The following is a 20,001-nucleotide window of genomic DNA, read 5'->3' on the forward strand; positions in this document are numbered from 1 at the left end:
TGCTCTATGACACTAATGGCTATGAGACCTGTTCCTATATCTGATACATAAAGCACATCTTGGATTCCCGTGACTTTGTTTTCAGTCCCTATTCTTAAATGGATACTGACTGTCCAATCATTTGTAACTGTATGTACTTCATTTCCAATTCCTTTAACTGTTATAGGATCACACGTGGCTACTGTAGTGAACCACTCTTCATTGCAGCTGAAATGCCTAGTAACACCTGAGTCAATATACCAACAATCTTTTCTGCAACTATCTGTGACAATCCAAGCTGACTCACCTTTGCTGTTGCACTTCTTACTTTGCATGGTATTTACATTCAGATGCTTTGGGACCTATTTTGTGACCTATATTGTACTGTATAACTTTTAGTGCGTATTGCAATATTCTCAGCATTTAACTCAACTGGCACACATTCTTGAAACTGTAGCAGTTTGTCCTGACAATTTCTGTAGTTATTTTGGCTGTGCTTGATTCTGATGCCACTACCAGAAAGTCAAACTCAGGTGTTAGGTACTGTAGTACTGCCATGTTGATTTCCTCGTCATCAACTTGGACTCCTATAAACCTTAACTGCTGGGATATGGACATCATTTTATCAATGTAGTCACTCGTACTTGTGTATTTACTCAACTTGGTATTATACAATGCAAGCCTCAGATTAATTCTTTTCATCAGACCCACATCCTCATACTCTGCCTGCGGTGCTGTCTGTGTGTCTTTTGCTGACAATTTCCCATTTATGATAAAATATATGTGTTGTTCAGCACTTAAGGCAATTGTTCTCATGGCTCTCTCTACATCATCTGAGTTTGGATTATCATATGGGTCAACTGTAACTTTCCACAACCTTTATCTGCCCCATGGGTACATTTACCACTAGTAACTGTCTGTCTTATGTGTACGTTTACCCTGTTACTGTCATCTACATGGGTACATTTACCCCCTGTTAATGTCTGCCCCATGGGTGCATTTGCTACCTGTATCTGTCTTCCCTATGGCTACATTTACCCCCTGTATCTGTCTGCCCCATGGGTACATTTTCCTGTGTTCTGTTTTATTTGCAGAGTGCCTGTAAAGTGCTGAAGATGATTCAGATAGTTATCGACTCTTTGAAGACTGGCAATGTCTGCAACCTTCCTTTTACCATGAATAAGTCTGAGAGGATTCAAGATGTCCAGGAGAGGTTTGAGCATATGAAAGCTTATATGGAGCTACGGTGAGTCGTCGTTTCCCTGCTGTCTGGCATTCTGTGTACTTTGCAGGGGCACTGTGCTGATTTTATGTTTAGTGAATGCACTGATCTGATGATACAAAGAACAACAACATCTGGTTTCCCAATATAACCGAAACAGAAAAAAAAGATGATATATAAATAATAAGATCAGGTATTTGCACTTATGCAGAAATGATAATAAATTGACCTTGTGAATCGCTGTACATCATAAGTATAACACCTTAATAAAAATGCATAGATGCACAACTAAAATCTGCAGATCTATAAAATCACATAAAACCATTGTGTTTATGCTAACATACTGTGCATATTGACTACTGGCTATTCCTTACGTAGAAAAGTCACTTTAGTAGAGACTAGTGGCGCGCCCGGCCGGGTACCCAGAAACCCCCTTGATGGAACAATTTATTTTCCTGAGACAGGGACCAATCTGTCTTTATGATGGCAAACCTGCATTGGTGTGGAGCCAATGTTTTCTCGCCATCGCAAGTTTTTTCCCTCTGATGTTCTACTTATGTAATGGGGATTCAAACTCTAAACCTCATATACCACAGGCAGACACTTAACACATGTAGCTCCTGCATGGGGAGCCGTGTAGTTCTAACTGTATGAAGTTAGATGTGATTGTCAGTTTAAACTATTGCAGTAAAGCAGATCTATGTAATTTGTTGCTGCAATGTATAGTGAAGCTGCATATAGTGTGTGGCTGCCCGCTGCGTAAATGTCTGACTGTGGTGTATGAGGCTGGGTGTTTAAGTCCCCTGTGTGGCATGCTGAGCAATGTGTATTTTAAATACAGTGGCATTAAATTAAAAGTTATTATTGACAAGGTGCACACGGATGACACTATTATTAATAGCCCACAAGTTAAGTGTATGAATATGGAATAGGAGGTTTGGGTTTCAGATCCCTAAATTGGAGTGTTCTGAATGTCAGTGTAAGTGTGCTATGTACAGTTTCTATAATATATGTTTACCACATATACAGGCCACCTTGCAAATCCTGCCCCTGGAGACAGGTAGTAGTGCTTCATGCACTGACTATTTGCACCGCCATAAAGTTACATGACACGCTGTAGTGCGACCTGTTTGTGATGGCCACACATTTACAGGCTGCAAGTAATTACGGAGGATGTTTATTTATATTTATGATTCCTCCTTTATTACTTTTGGGATTTGGGTATTCATGTCATCATTTAGCGAATGTGTCACTGACAATCACTCATTTCCCCCACCAATCGTACATGTGTAACCCCCACAATAGCTCCTCTTAGCTTTCCAACTGGCCTAGCAATGTCGCATTGCAGGTATGATGGGATGGTGAGATTATGCTGAAAGGAAATGCTCGGAAAACGAAACCCTCTGCTGTGCATTTAGCACCGTGAGTCCGCAGTATTGCTGTAACAGCGTCAGGACCTTAGGGTGTAGTACAGTGGTTTTCAAACTTTTTTGAATCACGGCGCCCTAAAATATCAGAATTTTTCTCACGGCACCCCTAGGCCAAACATTTCTTGAGAAATTTAGAAAGAAATATTACATTAAGTAGATCGCGTTTATATGTCATCCTTAGGGTCAGTTGTGTGGTGAGGGCCAAGATTTGCTTCTGTTTGGCCACATATTTTATGACTGGCAGCCACCAGCACTGGTTTTGCCTATTATATTGACCATGAATAATTTGAATTGGTCCTGGACCACCAACCCAGGGCACCCCTGCAAGTGTCCCGAGGCACCCCAGGGAGCCACGGCACACAGTTTGGGAACGTCTGGTGTAGTATATGGGTCACTGTAGCTGATACACGTGGAGTCCTACTGGGCCCTTGGTGGAGGCACTGGCTACAGTATTTTGCATTCACATTTCACATTGCATCCATTGAAACTGTCCCTGACAATGATGTTAATGATGACTCTGTTAAATGTCCCACGGTGTCTGGTCTCCAGGCGATACATGTTGACCATGGTCCAGAGGCAATTCAGGGATTTTGTGGAGCAGGGAAAACCATTGAAGATTTGGTTGTCAGAAGCACTGGAGCTTCAGGAGGGCCTCCACAGCTCAACATGTGTCCAGCATAATGTCGTCCAGCAGCATCTCTTCCTTCTCCAGGTACAGAGGCGAAAGCCACCGTTGTCCATCTCCATTATCTGTATAGTGCTTGCATGGACCGGAAACTTCTTAAATATAGATTCTATAATTCACATGTTGGTTGTAAACGTTGACTGATCAGCCTCCCGCCACCTCTGGTCTCTCTAGATTATCAGGAAAGGCTGCACAGTATTCCAAGCGAACCTGGATGTGTATAAGCACGCCGCAAGTGTAGTGACAACTACACTACAGGTAAGAGCTGTGATATGTAGCGCCTTCCTCTTTCCAGCCAGCCACACATGCAGATGTGATCGGCCAGCCTGGTAGATTGCAGCGTGCGTGGCCTGGCAATGTGTAATGGAACCCCCCCCCCCCCACCTAGACCATGAGGGTTTCAATCATTTACCATCTGGGTTCCCAATGGCAGCAGCCCAATTGTGTCCTCATCATACACTACTAAGTCGCACCAAATAGCCCCACATGTCACGACAGGTCCTGGGCAATGCAGCCACGCCGAGCGGCTATCTCGCTGAAAATATCCGTCTTGCTCGCACAAATAAAATAACTGGAAACAACAAAACTGCTTAGCTGTATTGCACTGATCAATCCGTTGTGCGACATTTGTACACGTGTGTGCGAATAGAGTGACAGTGTCTGTGTAAGGAGGGCACCCATGCAGCGTCTGGGGCTTTCTCTCACGTTACGTTCCGGTGTGCTTCATCTGTGACATTGTACCTGTGTAAAACTGATTCCTGTGCAATTAGTCACAGCTCAGCATCCGTAGTGTTACAGTCACAGCTCAGCATCCGTAGTGTTACAGTCACAGCCCAGCATCCGTAGTGTTACAGTCACAGGCCAGCATCCGTAGTGTTACAGTCACAGCCCAGCATCTGTAGTGTTACAGTCACAGCTCAGCATCCGTAGTGTTACAGTCACAGCCCAGCATCTGTAGTGTTACAGTCACAGCTCAGCATCCGTAGTGTTACAGTCACAGCCCAGCATCCGTAGTGTTACAGTCACAGCTCAGCCTCCGTAGTGTTACAGTCACAGCCCAGCATCCGTAGTGTTACAGTCACAGCCCAGCATACGTAGTGTCAGTCACAGCCCAGCATCCGTAGTGTCAGTCACAGCCCAGCATCCGTAGTGTCACAGTCACAGCCCAGCATCCGTAGTGTTAGTCACAGCCCAGCATCCGTAGTGTTAGTCACAGCCCAGCATCCGTAGTGTTAGTCACAGCCCAGCATCCGTAGTGTTACAGTCACAGCCCAGCATCCGTAGTGTTACAGTCACAGCCCAGCATCCGTAGTGTCACAGTCACAGCCCAGCATCCGTAGTGTTACAGTCACAGCCCAGCATCCGTAGTGTTAGTCACAGCCCAGCATCTGTAGTGTCACAGTCACAGCTCAGCATCCGTAGTGTTACAGTCACAGCCCAGCATCCGTAGTGTTACAGTCACAGCCCAGCATCCGTAGTGTTACAGTCACAGCCCAGCATCCGTAGTGTTACAGTCACAGCCCAGCATCCGTAGTGTTACAGTCACAGCCCAGCATCCGTAGTGTTACAGTCACAGCCCAGCATCCGTAGTGTTACAGTCACAGCCCAGCATCCGTAGTGTCACAGTCACAGCCCAGCATCCGTAGTGTTACAGTCACAGCTCAGCATCCGTAGTGTTACAGTCACAGCCCAGCATCCGTAGTGTCAGTCACAGCTCAGCATCCGTAGTGTCACAGTCACAGCTCAGCATCTGTAGTGTCACAGTCACAGCTCAGCATCTGTAGTGTTAGTCACAGCCCAGCATCCGTAGTGTTACAGTCACAGCCCAGCATCCGTAGTGTCACAGTCACAGCTCAGCATCTGTAGTGTTAGTCACAGCCCAGCATCCGTAGTGTTACAGTCACAGCCCAGCATCCGTAGTGTTACAGTCACAGCCCAGCATCCGTAGTGTTACAGTCACAGCTCAGCATCCGTAGTGTTACAGTCACAGCCCAGCATCCGTAGTGTTACAGTCACAGCTCAGCCTCCGTAGTGTTACAGTCACAGCCCAGCATCCGTAGTGTTACAGTCACAGCCCAGCATACGTAGTGTCAGTCACAGCCCAGCATCCGTAGTGTCAGTCACAGCCCAGCATCCGTAGTGTTACAGTCACAGCCCAGCATCCGTAGTGTCACAGTCACAGCCCAGCATCCGTAGTGTTAGTCACAGCCCAGCATCCGTAGTGTTAGTCACAGCCCAGCATCCGTAGTGTTACAGTCACAGCCCAGCATCCGTAGTGTTACAGTCACAGCCCAGCATCCGTAGTGTTACAGTCACAGCCCAGCATCCGTAGTGTCACAGTCACAGCCCAGCATCCGTAGTGTTAGTCACAGCCCAGCATCCGTAGTGTTAGTCACAGCCCAGCATCCGTAGTGTTACAGTCACAGCCCAGCATCCGTAGTGTTACAGTCACAGCCCAGCATCCGTAGTGTTAGTCACAGCCCAGCATCCGTAGTGTTAGTCACAGCCCAGCATCCGTAGTGTTACAGTCACAGCCCAGCATCTGTAGTGTCACAGTCACAGCTCAGCATCCGTAGTGTTACAGTCACAGCCCAGCATCCGTAGTGTTACAGTCACAGCCCAGCATCCGTAGTGTTACAGTCACAGCCCAGCATCCGTAGTGTTACAGTCACAGCCCAGCATCCGTAGTGTTACAGTCACAGCCCAGCATCCGTAGTGTTACAGTCACAGCCCAGCATCCGTAGTGTTACAGTCACAGCCCAGCATCCGTAGTGTTACAGTCACAGCCCAGCATCCGTAGTGTTAGTCACAGCCCAGCATCTGTAGTGTCACAGTCACAGCTCAGCATCCGTAGTGTTACAGTCACAGCCCAGCATCCGTAGTGTTACAGTCACAGCCCAGCATCCGTAGTGTTACAGTCACAGCCCAGCATCCGTAGTGTTAGTCACAGCCCAGCATCCGTAGTGTTACAGTCACAGCCCAGCATCCGTAGTGTTACAGTCACAGCCCAGCATCCGTAGTGTTACAGTCACAGCCCAGCATCTGTAGTGTCACAGTCACAGCCCAGCATCCGTAGTGTTACAGTCACAGCTCAGCATCCGTAGTGTTACAGTCACAGCCCAGCATCCGTAGTGTTAGTCACAGCCCAGCATCCGTAGTGTTACAGTCACAGCCCAGCATCCGCAGTGTTAGTCACAGTGCAGCATCCGTAGTGTCAGTCACAGCCCAGCATCCGTGGTGTTACAGTCACAGCCCAGTATCCGTAGTGTTACAGTCACAGCCCAGCATCCGTAGTGTCACAGCCCAGCATCCGTAGTGTTAGTCACAGCCCAGCATCCGTAGTGTTAGTCACAGCCCAGCATCCGTAGTGTTACAGTCACAGCCCAGCATCCGTAGTGTCAGTCACAGCCCAGCATCCGTAGTGTTACAGTCACAGCCCAGTATCCGTAGTGTTACAGTCACAGCCCAGCATCCGTAGTGTCACAGTCACAGCCCAGCATCCGTGGTGTTAGTCACAGCCCAGTATCCGTAGTGTTACAGTCACAGCCCAGCATCCGTAGTGTCACAGCCCAGCATCCGTAGTGTTAGTCACAGCCCAGCATCCGTAGTGTTAGTCACAGCCCAGCATCTGTAGTGTTAGTCACAGCTCAGCATCCGTAGTGTCACAGTCACAGCCCAGCATCCGTAGTGTTAGTCACAGCCCAGCATCCGTAGTGTCAGTCACAGCCCAGCATCCGTAGTGTTAGTCACAGCCCAGCATCCGTAGTGTTACAGTCACAGCCCAGCATCCGTAGTGTTACAGTCACAGCCCAGCATCCGTAGTGTTAGTCACAGCCCAGCATCCGTAGTGTTAGTCACAGCCCAGCATCCGTAGTGTTAGTCACAGCCCAGCATCCGTAGTGTTACAGTCACAGCCCAGCATCCGTAGTGTCACAGTCACAGCCCAGCATCCGTAGTGTTACAGTCACAGCCCAGTATCCGTAGTGTTACAGTCACAGCCCAGCATCCGTAGTGTCACAGTCACAGCCCAGCATCCGTGGTGTTACAGTCACAGCCCTGCATCCGTAACACTACGGATACTGCATCCATAGTGTTATAGTGATAGCCCAGCATCCGTAATGTTAGTGACAGCCCAGCATCCGTAGTGTTACAGTCACAGCCCAGCATCCGTAGTGTTACAGTCACAGCCCAGCATCTGTAGTTTCACAGTCACAGCCCAGTATCCGTAGTGTTAGTCACAGCCCAGCATCCGCAGTGTCACAGTCACAGCCCAGCATCCGTGTTGTTACAGTCACAGCCCAGCATCCGTAGTGTTACAGTCACAGCCCAGTATCCGTAGTGTTACAGTCACAGCCCAGCATCCGTAGTGTTACAGTCACAGCCCAGCATCCGTAGTGTTACAGTCACAGCCCAGCATCCGTAGTGTTACAGTCACAGGCCCAGCATCCGTAGTGTCACAGTCACAGCCCAACATCCGTGGTGTTACAGTCACAGCCCTGCATCCGTAACACTACGGATACTGCATCCATAGTGTTATAGTGATAGCCCAGCATCCGTAATGTTACAGTGACAGCCCAGCATCCGTAGTGTTACAGTCACAGCCCAGCATCCGTAGTGTCACAGTCACAGCCCAGCATCCGTAGTGTCAGTCACAGCCCAGCATCCGTAGTGTCACAGTCACAGCCCAGCATCCGTAGTGTCACAGTCACAGCCCAGCATCCGTAGTGTCACAGCCCAGCATCCGTAGTGTCAGTCACAGCCCAGCATCCGTAGTGTCACAGTCACAGCCCAGCATCCGTGGTGTTACAGTCACAGCCCTGCATCCGTAACACTACGGATACTGCATCCATAGTGTTTTCTCTATCGTCCTAGTGAATGCTGGGGTTCCTGAAAGGACCATGGGGAATAGCGGCTCCGCAGGAGACAGGGCACAAAAAGTAAAGCTTTAGGATCAGGTGGTGTGCACTGGCTCCTCCCCCTATGACCCTCCTCCAAGCCTCAGTTAGATTTTTGTGCCCGGCCGAGAAGGGTGCAATCTAGGTGGCTCTCCTAAAGAGCTGCTTAGAAAAGTTTAGCTTAGGTTTTTTATTTTACAGTGAGTCCTGCTGGCAACAGGATCACTGCAACGAGGGACTTAGGGGAGAAGAAGTGAACTCACCTGCGTGCAGGATGGATTGGCTTCTTTGGCTACTGGACATTAGCTCCAGAGGGACGATCACAGGTACAGCCTGGATGGTCACCGGAGCCTCGCCGCCGGCCCCCTTGCAGATGCTGAAACGAGAAGAGGTCCAGAATCGGCGGCAGAAGACTCCTCAGTCTTCTTAAGGTAGCGCACAGCACTGCAGCTGTGCGCCATTTCCTCTCAGCACACTTCACACGGCAGTCACTGAGGGTGCAGGGCGCTGGGAGGGGGGCGCCCTGGGAGGCAAATGAAAACCTTTTTTGGCTAAAAATACCTCACATATAGCCTCCGGGGGCTATATGGAGATATTTAACCCCTGCCAGAATCCATTAAAGAGCGGGAGACGAGCCCGCCGAAAAAGGGGCGGGGCCTATCTCCTCAGCACACAGCGCCATTTTCCCTCACAGAAAGGCTGGAGGGAAGGCTCCCAGGCTCTCCCCTGCACTGCACTACAGAAACAGGGTTAAAACAGAGAGGGGGGGCACTAATTTGGCGTTAGAAATATATAAAAGATGCTATAAGGGAAAACACTTATATAAGGTTGTCCCTATATAATTATAGCGTTTTTGGTGTGTGCTGGCAAACTCTCCCTCTGTCTCTCCAAAGGGCTAGTGGGTCCTGTCCTCTATCAGAGCATTCCCTGTGTGTGTGCTGTGTGTCGGTACGTGTGTGTCGACATGTATGAGGACGATGTTGGTGAGGAGGCGGAGCAATTGCCTGTAATGGTGATGTCACTCTCTAGGGAGTCGACACCGGAATGGATGGCTTATTTAGGGAATTACGTGATAATGTCAACACGCTGCAAGGTCGGTTGACGACATGAGACGGCCGACAAACAATTAGTACCGGTCCAGACGTCTCAGAAACACCGTCAGGGGTTTTAAAACGCCCGTTTACTTTAGTCGGTCGACACAGACACGGACACTGAATCCAGTGTCGACGGTGAATAAACAAACGTATTCCTTATTAGGGCCACACGTTAAGGGCAATGAAGGAGGTGTTACATATTTCTGATACTACAAGTACCACAAAAGAGGGTATTATGTGGGATGTGAAAAAACTACCGTAGTTTTTCCTGAATCAGATAAATTAAATGAAGTGTGTGATGATGCGTGGGTTCCCCCCGATAGAAAATTATGGGCGGTATACCCTTTCCCGCCAGAAGTTAGGGCGCGTTGGGAAACACCCCTTAGGGTGGATAAGGCGCTCACACGCTTATCAAAACAAGTGGCGGTACCGTCTATAGATAGGGCCGTCCTCAAGGAGCCAGCTGACAGGAGGCTGGAAAATATCATAAAAAGTATATACACACATACTGGTGTTATACTGCGACCAGCGATCGCCTCAGCCTGGATGTGCAGAGCTGGGGTGGCTTGGTCGGATTCCCTGACTAAAAATATTGATACCCTTGACAGGGACAGTATTTTATTGACTATAGAGCATTTAAAGGATGCATTTTCTATATATGCGAGATGCACAGAGGGATATTTGCACTCTGGCATCAAGAGTAAGTGCGATGTCCATATCTGCCAGAAGATGTTTATGGACACGACAGTGGTCAGGTGATGCAGATTCCAAACGGCACAAAGGTGTATTGCCGTATAAAGGAAGAGGAGTTATTTGGGGTCGGTCCATCGGACCTGGTGGCCACGGCAACTGCTGGAAAATCCACCGTTTTTACCCTAAGTCACATCTCTGCAGAAAAAGACACCGTCTTTTCAGCCTCAGTCCTTTCGTCCCTATAAGAGTCATATCTGCCCAGGGATAGAGGAAAGGGAAGAAGACTGCAGCAGGCAGCCCATTCCCAGGAACAGAAGCATTCCACCGCTTCTGCCAAGCTCTCAGCATGACGCTGGGACCGTACAGGACCCCTGGATCCTACATGTAGTATCCCAGGGGTACAGATTGGAATGTCGAGACGTTTCCCCTTCGCAGGCTCCTGAAGTCTGGTTTACCAAGGTCTCCCTCCGACAAGGAGGCAGTATGGGAAACAATTCACAAGCTGTATTCCCAGCAGGTGATAATCAAATTACCCCTCCTACAACAAGAAAAGGGGTATTATTCCACATTATATTGTGGTACTGAAGCCAGAAGGCTAGGTGAGACCTATTCTAAATCTAAAAAAATTTGAACACTTACAAAGGTTCAAATCAAGATGGAGTCACTCAGAGCAGTGATAACGAACCAGGAAGAAGGGGACTATATAGTGTCCCGAGACATCAGGGATGCTTACCTCCATGTCCAAAATTTGCCCTTCTCACTAAGGGTACCTCAGGTTCGTGGTACAGAACTGTCACTATCAGTTTCAGACGCTGCCGTTTGGATTGTCCACGGCACCCCGGGTCTTTACCAAGGTAATGGCCGAAATGATTCTTCTTCGAAGAAAAGGCGTCTTAATTATCCCTTACTTGGACGATCTCCTGATAAGGGCAAAGTCCAGGGAACAGTTGGAGGTCGGAGTAGCACTATCTCGGATACTGCTACAACAGCACGGGTGGATTCTAAATATTCCAAAATCGCAGCTGATCCCGACGACAAGTCTGCTGTGCCTAGGGATGATTCTGGACACAGTCCAGAAAAAGGTGTTTCTCCCGGAAGAGAAAGCCAGGGAGTTATCCGAGCTAGTCAGGAACCTCCTAAAATCAGTGCATCATTGCACAAGGGTCCTGGTAAAGATGGTGACTTCCTACGAAGCAATTCCATTCGGCAGATTTCACGCAAGAATTTTTCAGTGGGATCTGCTGGACAAATGGTCCGGATCGCATCTTCAGATGCATCAGCGGATAACCCTATATCCAAGGACAAGGGTGTCTCTCCTGTAGTGGTTACAGAGTGCTCATCTTCTAGAGGGCCGCAGATTCGGCATTCAGGATTGGATGCTGGTGACCACGGAGGCCAGCCCGAGAGGCTGGGGAGCAGTCACACAAGGAAAAAATTTCCAGGGAGTGTGATCAAGTCTGGAGACTTTTCTCCACATAAATATACTGGAGCTAAGGGTAAATTTATAATACTCTAAGCTTAGCAAGACCTCTGCTTCAAGGTCAGCCGGTATTGATCCAGTGGGAAAAACATCACGGCAGTCGCCCACGTAAATAGACAGGGCGGCACAAGAAGCAGGAGGGCAATGGCAAAAACTGCAAGGACTTTTCGCTGGGCGGAAAATCATGTGATAGCACTGTCAGCAGTGTTTCATTCCGGGAATGGAAACTGGGAAGCAGACTTCCTCAGCAGGCACGACCTCCACCCGGCAGAGTGGAAACTTCATCGGGAAGTTTTCCACATGATTGTAAACCGTTGGGAAATACCAAAGGTGGACATGATGGCGTCCCGTCTGAAAAAAAAAAAACGGGACAGGTATTGCGCCAGGTTAAGAGACCCTCAGGCAATAGCTGTGGACGTTCTGGTAACACCATGGATGTACCAGTCGGTGTATGTGTTCCATCCTCTGCTTCTCATACCTAAGGTACTGAGACTTATAAGACGTAGAGGAGTAAGAACTATACTCATGGCTCCGGATTGGCCAAGAAGGACTTGGTACCCGGAACTTCAAGAGATGCTCACAGAGGACTTATGGCCTCTGCCGCTAAGAAGGGACTTGTTTCAGCAAGTACCATGTCTGTTCCAAGACTTACCGCAGCTGCGTTTGACGGCATGGCGGTGGAACGCCGGATCCTAAGGGAAAAAGGCATTCCGGAAGAGGTCATTCCTACCCTGGTCAAAGCCAGAAAGGAGGTGACCGCACAACATTATCACCACATGTGGCAAAAATATGTTGCGTGGTGTGAGGCCAGAAAGGCCCCACGAAGAAATTTCAACTCGGTCGATTCCTGCATTTCCTGCAAACAGGAGTGTCTATGGGCCTCAAATTGGGGTCCATTAAGGTTCAAATTTCGGCCCTGTCGATTTTCTTCCAGAAAGAACTAGCTTCACTTCCTGAAGTCCAGAAGTTTGTCAAGGGAGTATTGCATATACAACCCCCTTTTGTGCCTCCAGTGGCACTGTGGGATCTCAACGTAGTTCTGGGATTCCTCAAATCACATTGGTTTAAAACCAGTCAAATCTGTGGATTTGAAGCATCTCACATGAAAAGTGACCATGCTCTTGGCCCTGGCCTGGACCAGGCGAGTGTCAAATTGGTGGTTTTTTTTTCTCAAAAAAGCCCATATCTGGTTGTCCATTTGGACAGGGCAGAGCTGCGGACTCGTCCCCAGTTTCTCTCCCTAAGGTGGTGTCAGTGTTTCACCTGAACCAGCTTATTTTGGTGCCTTGCGCCTACTAGGGACTTGGAGGACTCCAGGTTGCTAGATGTTGTCAGGGCCCTGTAAATATAGGTTCCAGGACGGCTGGAGTCAGGAAAACTGACTTGCTGTTATCCTGTATGCACCCAACAAACTGGGTGCTCTTGCTTCTAAGCAGACTATTGCTAGTTGGATGTGTAATACAATTCAGCTTGCACATTCTGTGGCAGGCCTGCCACAGCCAAAATATGTAAATGCCCATTCCACAAGGAAGGTGGGCTTATCTTGGGCGGCTGCCCGAGGGGTCTCGGCTTTACAACTTTGCCGAGCGGCTATTTAGTCAGGGGCAAACACGTTGGTAAAATCCTACAAATTTGATACCCTGGCTAAGGAGGACCTGGAGTTCTCTCATTCGGTGCTGCAGAGTCATCCGCACTCTCCCGCCCGTTTGGGAGCTTTGGTATAATCCCCATGGTCCTTTCAGGAACCCCAGCATCCACTAGGACGATAGAGAAAATAAGAATTTACTTACCGATAATTCTATTTCTCGGAGTCCGTAGTGGATGCTGGGCGCCCATCCCAAGTGCGGATTATCTGCAATACTTGTACATAGTTACAAAAATCGGGTTATTATTGTTGTGAGCCATCTTTTCAGAGGCTCCGCTGTTATCATACTGTTAACTGGGTTCAGATCACAGGTTGTACAGTGTGATTGGTGTGGCTGGTATGAGTCTTACCCGGGATTCAAAATCCTTCCTTATTATGTACGCTCGTCCGGGCACAGTATCCTAACTGAGGCTTGGAGGAGGGTCATAGGGGGAGGAGCCAGTGCACACCACCTGATCCTAAAGCTTTACTTTTTGTGCCCTGTCTCCTGCGGAGCCGCTATTCCCCATGGTCCTTTCAGGAACCCCAGCATCCACTACGGACTCCGAGAAATAGAATTATCGGTAAGTAAATTCTTATTATAGTGATAGCCCAGCATCCGTAATGTTACAGTCACAGCCCAGCATCCGTAGTGTTACAGTCACAGCCCAGCATCCGTAGTGTTACAGTCACAGCCCAGCATCCGTAGTGTTACAGTCACAGCCCAGCATCCGTAGTGTTACAGTCACAGCCCAGCATCTGTAGTGTTACAGTCAGCCCAGCATCCGCAGTGTTAGTCACAGTGCAGCATCTGTAGTGTTACAGTCACAGCCCAGCATACGTAGTGTCACAGTCACAGCCCAGCATCCGTAGTGTTACAGTCACAGCCCAGCATCCGTAGTGTTAGTCACAGCCCAGCATCCGTAGTGTTACAGTCACAGCCCAGCATTTGTAGTGTTACAGTCACAGCCCAGCATCCGTAGTGTTAGTCACAGCCCAGCATCCGTAGTGTCACAGTCACAGCCCAGCATCCGCAGTGTTACAGTCACAGTGCAGCATCTGTAGTGTTACAGTCACAGCCCAGCATCCGCAGTGTTACAGTCACAGTGCAGCATCTGTAGTGTTACAGTCACAGCCCAGCATCCGTAGTGTTACAGTCACAGCCCAGCATCCGTAGTGTTACAGTCACAGCCCAGCATCCGTAGTGTTACAGTCACAGCCCAGCATCCGTAGTGTTACAGTCACAGCCCAGCATTTGTAGTGTTACAGTCACAGCCCAGCATCCGTAGTGTTAGTCACAGCCCAGCATCCGTAGTGTTACAGTCACAGCCCAGCATCCGTAGTTACAGTCACAGCCCAGCATCCGTAGTGTTAGTCACAGCCCAGCATCCGTAGTGTTAGTCACAGCCCAGCATCCGTATTGTTAGTCACAGCCCAGCATCCGTAGTGTCACAGTCACAGCCCAGCATCCGTAGTGTTACTGTCACAGCCCAGCATACGTAGTGTCACAGTCACAGCCCAGCATCCGTAGTGTTACAGTCACAGCCCAGCATCCGTAGTTACAGTCACAGCCCAGCATCCGTAGTGTTAGTCACAGCCCAGCATCCGTAGTGTTACAGTCACAGCCCAGCATCCGTAGTGTTACAGTTACAGCCCAGCATCCGTAGTGTTAGTCACAGCCCAGCATCCGTAATGTTACAGTGACAGCCCAGCGTCAGTAGTGTTACAGTCACAGCCCAGCATCCGTAGTGTCACAGTCACAGCCCAGCATCCGTAGTGTTACAGTCACAGCCCAGCATCCGTAGTGTCACAGTCACAGCCCAGCATCCGTGGTGTTAGTCACAGCCCTGCATCCGTAACACTACGGATACTGCATCCATAGTGTTATAGTGATAGCCCAGCATCCGTAATGTTACAGTTACAGCCCAGCATCCGTAGTGTTAGTCACAGCCCAGCATCCGTAGTGTTAGTTACAGCCCAGCATCCGTAGTGTTACAGTTACAGCCCAGCATCCGTAGTGTTAGTCACAGCCCAGCATCCGTAACAGTACGGATACTGCATCCATAGTGTTATAGTGATAGCCCAGCATCCGTAATGTTACAGTGACAGCCCAGCATCCGTAGTGTTAGTCACAGCCCAGCATCCGTAGTGTTACAGTCACAGCCCAGCATCCGTAGTGTTAGTCACAGCCCAGCATCTGTAGTGTTAGTCAGCCCAGCATCCGTAGTGTTACAGTCACAGCCCAGCATCCGTAGTGTTACAGTCACAGCCCAGCATCCGTAGTGTTACAGTCACAGCCCAGCATCCGTAGTGTTACAGTCACAGCCCAGCATCCGTAGTGTTACAGTCACAGCCCAGCATCCGTAGTGTTACTGTCACAGCCCAGCATCCGTAGTGTTACAGTCACAGCCCAGCATCCGTAGTGTTACAGTCACAGCCCAGCATCCGTAGTGTTACAGTCACAGCCCAGCATCCGTAGTGTTACAGTCACAGCCCAGCATCCGTAGTGTTAGTTACAGCCCAGCATCCGTAGTGTTACAGTTACAGCCCAGCATCCGTAGTGTTAGTCACAGCCCAGCATCCGTAACAGTACGGATACAGCATCCATAGTGTTACAGTCACAGCCCAGCATCCGTAGTGTTACAGTCACAGCCCAGCATCCGTAGTGTTGCAGTCAGCCCAGTATTCGCAGTGTTACAGTCACAGCCCATCATCCGTAGTGTTACAGTCACAGCCCAGCATCTGTAGTGTTACAGTCACAGCCCAGCATCCGTAGTGTTAGTCACAGCCCAGCATCCGTAGTGTTACAGTCACAGCCCAGCATCCGTAGTGTTACAGTCACAGCCCAGCATCCGTAGTGTTACAGTCACAGCCCAGCATCCGTAGTGTTAGTCACAGCCCAGCATCCGTAGTGTTACAGTCACAGCCCAGCATCCGTAGTGTTAGTCACAGCCCAGCATCCGTAGTATTACAGTCACAGCCCAGCATCCGTAGTGCACTGAGTGGCGATTGTCTGTGTCTGCAATGCGAATATGGTGTCCAATTTAAAGAAGAATACAGTACGCCAACCCTTCTCAGGTGCCGGGTATCTAGCGCCTTATGGTATATTAACGCAGGGTGTATGAGCATCTGTAAATGTGCTATAAACAAGAAATTATATATATATATACATACACATACATACATACATGCACACACATACACACACACACGTTTTCTTCATGTCAGGGTGACCCCAGACTGTTATCGGCGTTATTGGATAAATGTTACCTAGTGTTATACGTTGCCATACACTCAGCTGCTGGTTACTGAATGACAGTGGTGTTTCTAGGAGATCAACACTTGGTCAGATGTTTTCCAGCAAGCGTTAAGTGAAAAAACCATTCAAAATAGCTCAAAACGATGGACGGAAATTGTGCTGGATTCCGTAACCGCGGAGGTGAGTGCATTATCTGACTGTGATGGGTGTGGTAGATAATTTCTGCGCAGGCTTTGGTGACGGGGCCATCTCTGCCAGCGCTAATCACGTGTCCTCTGACTTATCAACCGCTTTGTGCAGTGTTCAGAGCAAGGGTCAAAGCATGCTACTTGTGTGTTACTGAATGTCACCACTAGAGGACAGCCATCAGCTAAGTTCTGCCCCTGTCTCTCTACAGCCAGCTCTGTTAGTTCTGCAAGGAGGTTGAAGGGCATGGGACATAACAAAATGTGGGACTAATATTTAATAATAGCTTTAGTTTATATATTTATGTGCAATTAGCATAATCCGCAGCTATTTACAGTAGGGAATATACACAGTAGTAAAGCAAATTTGGGTAACAGACTGAAAAAGGGGTAAGGGCCCTGCTTGCAAGCTTGCAATCTATAAGAATGTAGGAATTTGATGCATGAGGTTACAAGACATGCAGGGTATCGGTCCTGCCAGATTGCAATGGGAAAAGGTGCTTTGTGGGCCTCGATGATTCTTCAGCTGTTTCCTGCCCTCTAGTGGCGTCTACTAATAACTAACAAAATACCTTCATGTGTCTCCTTAATACGTGGCTGAATGTGTTAGCAGAATTCTAGGGTAATGCTTGAAATAAGTTGAACATAAGCACTGATCAGGATATAAGAACTAAATGTCATTTCTAATTGGGCTACTTTAGATTTAGTTCACATTGGTTTCCTGTATACCGATATGTATCCAGGATTCTGTTTTTTTTACTCCTTTCTTACTTTGGTGTGCCACAAAAAAATAATGTGTCAATATTGTGTCACAACAACATAAAGGTTGGGATCATTTGGTCTAGATCACAGGTTCTCAAACTCGGTCCTCAGGACCCCACACGGTTCATGTTTTGCAGGTCACCTGTACATTTTTTTAAATGTGACAGTTGGTCATACACAGTGCACCTGCCGGGTGACATGGAAAATGTGAACCGTGTGGGGTCCTGAGGACCGAGTGTGAGAACCACTGGTCTAGTTGATACAGATTGCATGGTAAGCAGGAATCCAATTCCCCCCCCCCCCCCCCCCCCCAAGGAAATAACAGGTATAATTTTCCCTGGTAGATTACACAGGTGGATCAGCACTTCTCTACTCTCAACAAGCTAAATCAGTGTTATCAGACACACCTGGAGGGTCTCCACCAGAGGGCGCTCCAAAGCCACAATGCACAACAGAGCCAGCGGATTCCCGGAAAATTAATGCATAGATCTCCCAGTGTCTCTTGATGTCTTCTCGAGGAAGGAACCGGTTTATGATGATTCCGTTGGAACCTTAATATTATAAGCCTTCAACAAAAAAAAAACAAAAAAAGCTCAGCGATGTTCTTTACACCTTATCCTGGTGCTTATTGGGAAACACCACTTAAAATAATGTTACCCATTTAAGATTAATCTGCATGGTAATAAAACTTACCAACATAACCCCTGATACTTACTTCAAACAGGATTTCTGCCTGAAAGTGTCTGCTTAACTCACAAAAAATAAATGAATACTACATTCCTAACAATTTCTGCCTCTCCACCTGTTCTGCTCTTATGTACATTGGGGGTCATTCCGAGTTGTTCGCTCGTTATTTTTTTGTTGCAACGGAGCGATTAGTCGCTAATGCGCATGCGCAATGTCCGCAGTGCGACTGCGCCAAGTAAATTTGCTATGCAGTTAGGAATTTTACTCACGGCATTACAAGGTTTTTTCATCGTTCTGGTGATCGGAGTGTGATTGACAGGAAGTGGGTGTTTCTGGGCGGAAACAGGCCGTTTTATGGGAGTGTGTGAAAAAACGCGGGAGTGGCTGGAGAAACGGAGGAGTGTCTGGGCGAACGCTGGGTGTGTTTGTGACGTTAAACCAGGAACGACGAGCACTGAACTGATCGCAGATGCCGAGTAAGTCTGGAGCTACTCAGAAACTGCTAAGAAGTGTCTATTCGCAATTCTGCTAATCTTTCGTTCGCAATTTTGATATGCTAAGATTCACTCCCAGTAGGCGGCGGCTTAGCGTGTGCAAAGCTGCTAAAAGCAGCTTGCGAGCGAACAACTCGGAATGACCCCCATTGCTCAACAAACCTGGTGGAAATCAAAGGGGGTCATTCAGACCTGATCGTTCGCTAGCGTTTTTTGCAGCGCTGCGATCTGGTCAGAACTGCGCATGCGTATGCACCGCAATGCACAGGCGCATCACACGGGTACAAAGCGGATCACCGCTCAGCAATGGGTTTGTGCAAAGAATCCATTCGCACGGGCGATTGCAAGCTGATTGTCAGAAAAAAGGCGTTTGTGGGTGTCAACTGACTGCTTTCTGGGAGTGTTTGGAAAAACGCAGGCACTCCAAGCGCTTGCAGGGCGGGTGTCTGACGTCAATTCCGGTCCCGGACAGGCTGAAGTGATCGCAGCGGCTGAGTAAGTTCTGGGCTGCGCAGAGACTGCACAAGATCTTTTTGTACCGCTCGGCTGTACATGCGATCGCACACTTGCACAGCTAAAATACTCTCCCCGACTGGCGGCGACTGTGCGAACGCAGGACTGCAAAAAACAGCTAGAGAGGGATCAGGTCTGAATTACCCCCAAAGTGTACAGAAGTCTTTGTTCATACGAATTGTCACGATTTCTGCCTGCTCTCAGATACCGCAATCTAGGATAGCTGGGTCGTGACGGTGCGCGCTTCAGTCACTTATAAAAACCCAATTTCATTGCCACCACAAAAGAAGTTAAGGGAGTCCTTTTACATTCTCCACACAAATATTAATATTTCACACTTGATTACATTAGATATTTAGCATTTGGCCTCAACGGCTTGCAATTTTAATAAGAATCATGGAGAATACGCTAGATTAAATTATTTTATTGACTTCATTGTACGTTTTACATCCGCCCCACCTGCGGTGCAGCATGGTTTTACCTCCACGTCTGAATAAGGCCTAGAATATCCTTAGCTATTATCTACACTGCAGAGTTGAAGACTCCAAAATTAAGAAGTTATTCTAGTAAATGGTATTACAGTTGTTTTACATCATTTTAATTAGGTCACATCAGTTAGCCTTTAATATTATACTCTATGGTGATTAAATAAAATACATACGTTTTGGAAGAAACTTTTTATAGTCTGCTTGGGTAGAGAGTTGTCCTTGTATTTTCATGTGTAGGCACAAGGTGGCAGCAGAGTTCTCCAAACCTCACCTCTGTGTATCTCACACATCACATTTTAAATTGCCATACATTTCACAGCTAATAATAACACTGAATACACAGACCTATTACAAATACTGAGTAAACACATTTACCAACTATATTCATTAAAATTAGAAAAGTTAAAGTATTATATTACAAAGCATTGGATACAGACTTCAGTTTAAAAACTGCTTACTGGCATTACCTGGAAGTAATGATGGATAATTACACTACCTCTTCTCTTACAGT

At 48.0% G+C, this 20,001-nt stretch overlaps 1 protein-coding gene across 1 annotated transcript in view; it reads left to right on the plus strand.

Annotated features, from left to right (window-relative positions):
- Positions 1-18,095, plus strand: part of LOC134966775 (uncharacterized) — a 76,927-nt gene extending 58,832 nt beyond the window's left edge. The window contains exons 4-8 of the mRNA XM_063943783.1: positions 1,074-1,225; positions 3,181-3,343; positions 3,491-3,574; positions 16,434-16,541; positions 17,653-18,095. Of these exons, the coding sequence (XP_063799853.1) occupies positions 1,095-1,225; positions 3,181-3,343; positions 3,491-3,574; positions 16,434-16,541; positions 17,653-17,814 (648 nt within the window). The 5' untranslated portion in view covers positions 1,074-1,094 and the 3' untranslated portion in view covers positions 17,815-18,095. The remainder of the gene's footprint in view (positions 1-1,073; positions 1,226-3,180; positions 3,344-3,490; positions 3,575-16,433; positions 16,542-17,652) is intronic.
- The last annotated feature ends 1,906 nt before the right edge of the window (positions 18,096-20,001 follow it).

Source organism: Pseudophryne corroboree, chromosome 10 (genome assembly GCF_028390025.1).
Source record: "Pseudophryne corroboree isolate aPseCor3 chromosome 10, aPseCor3.hap2, whole genome shotgun sequence".
In the NCBI taxonomy this organism is placed as follows: domain Eukaryota; kingdom Metazoa; phylum Chordata; class Amphibia; order Anura; family Myobatrachidae; genus Pseudophryne; species Pseudophryne corroboree.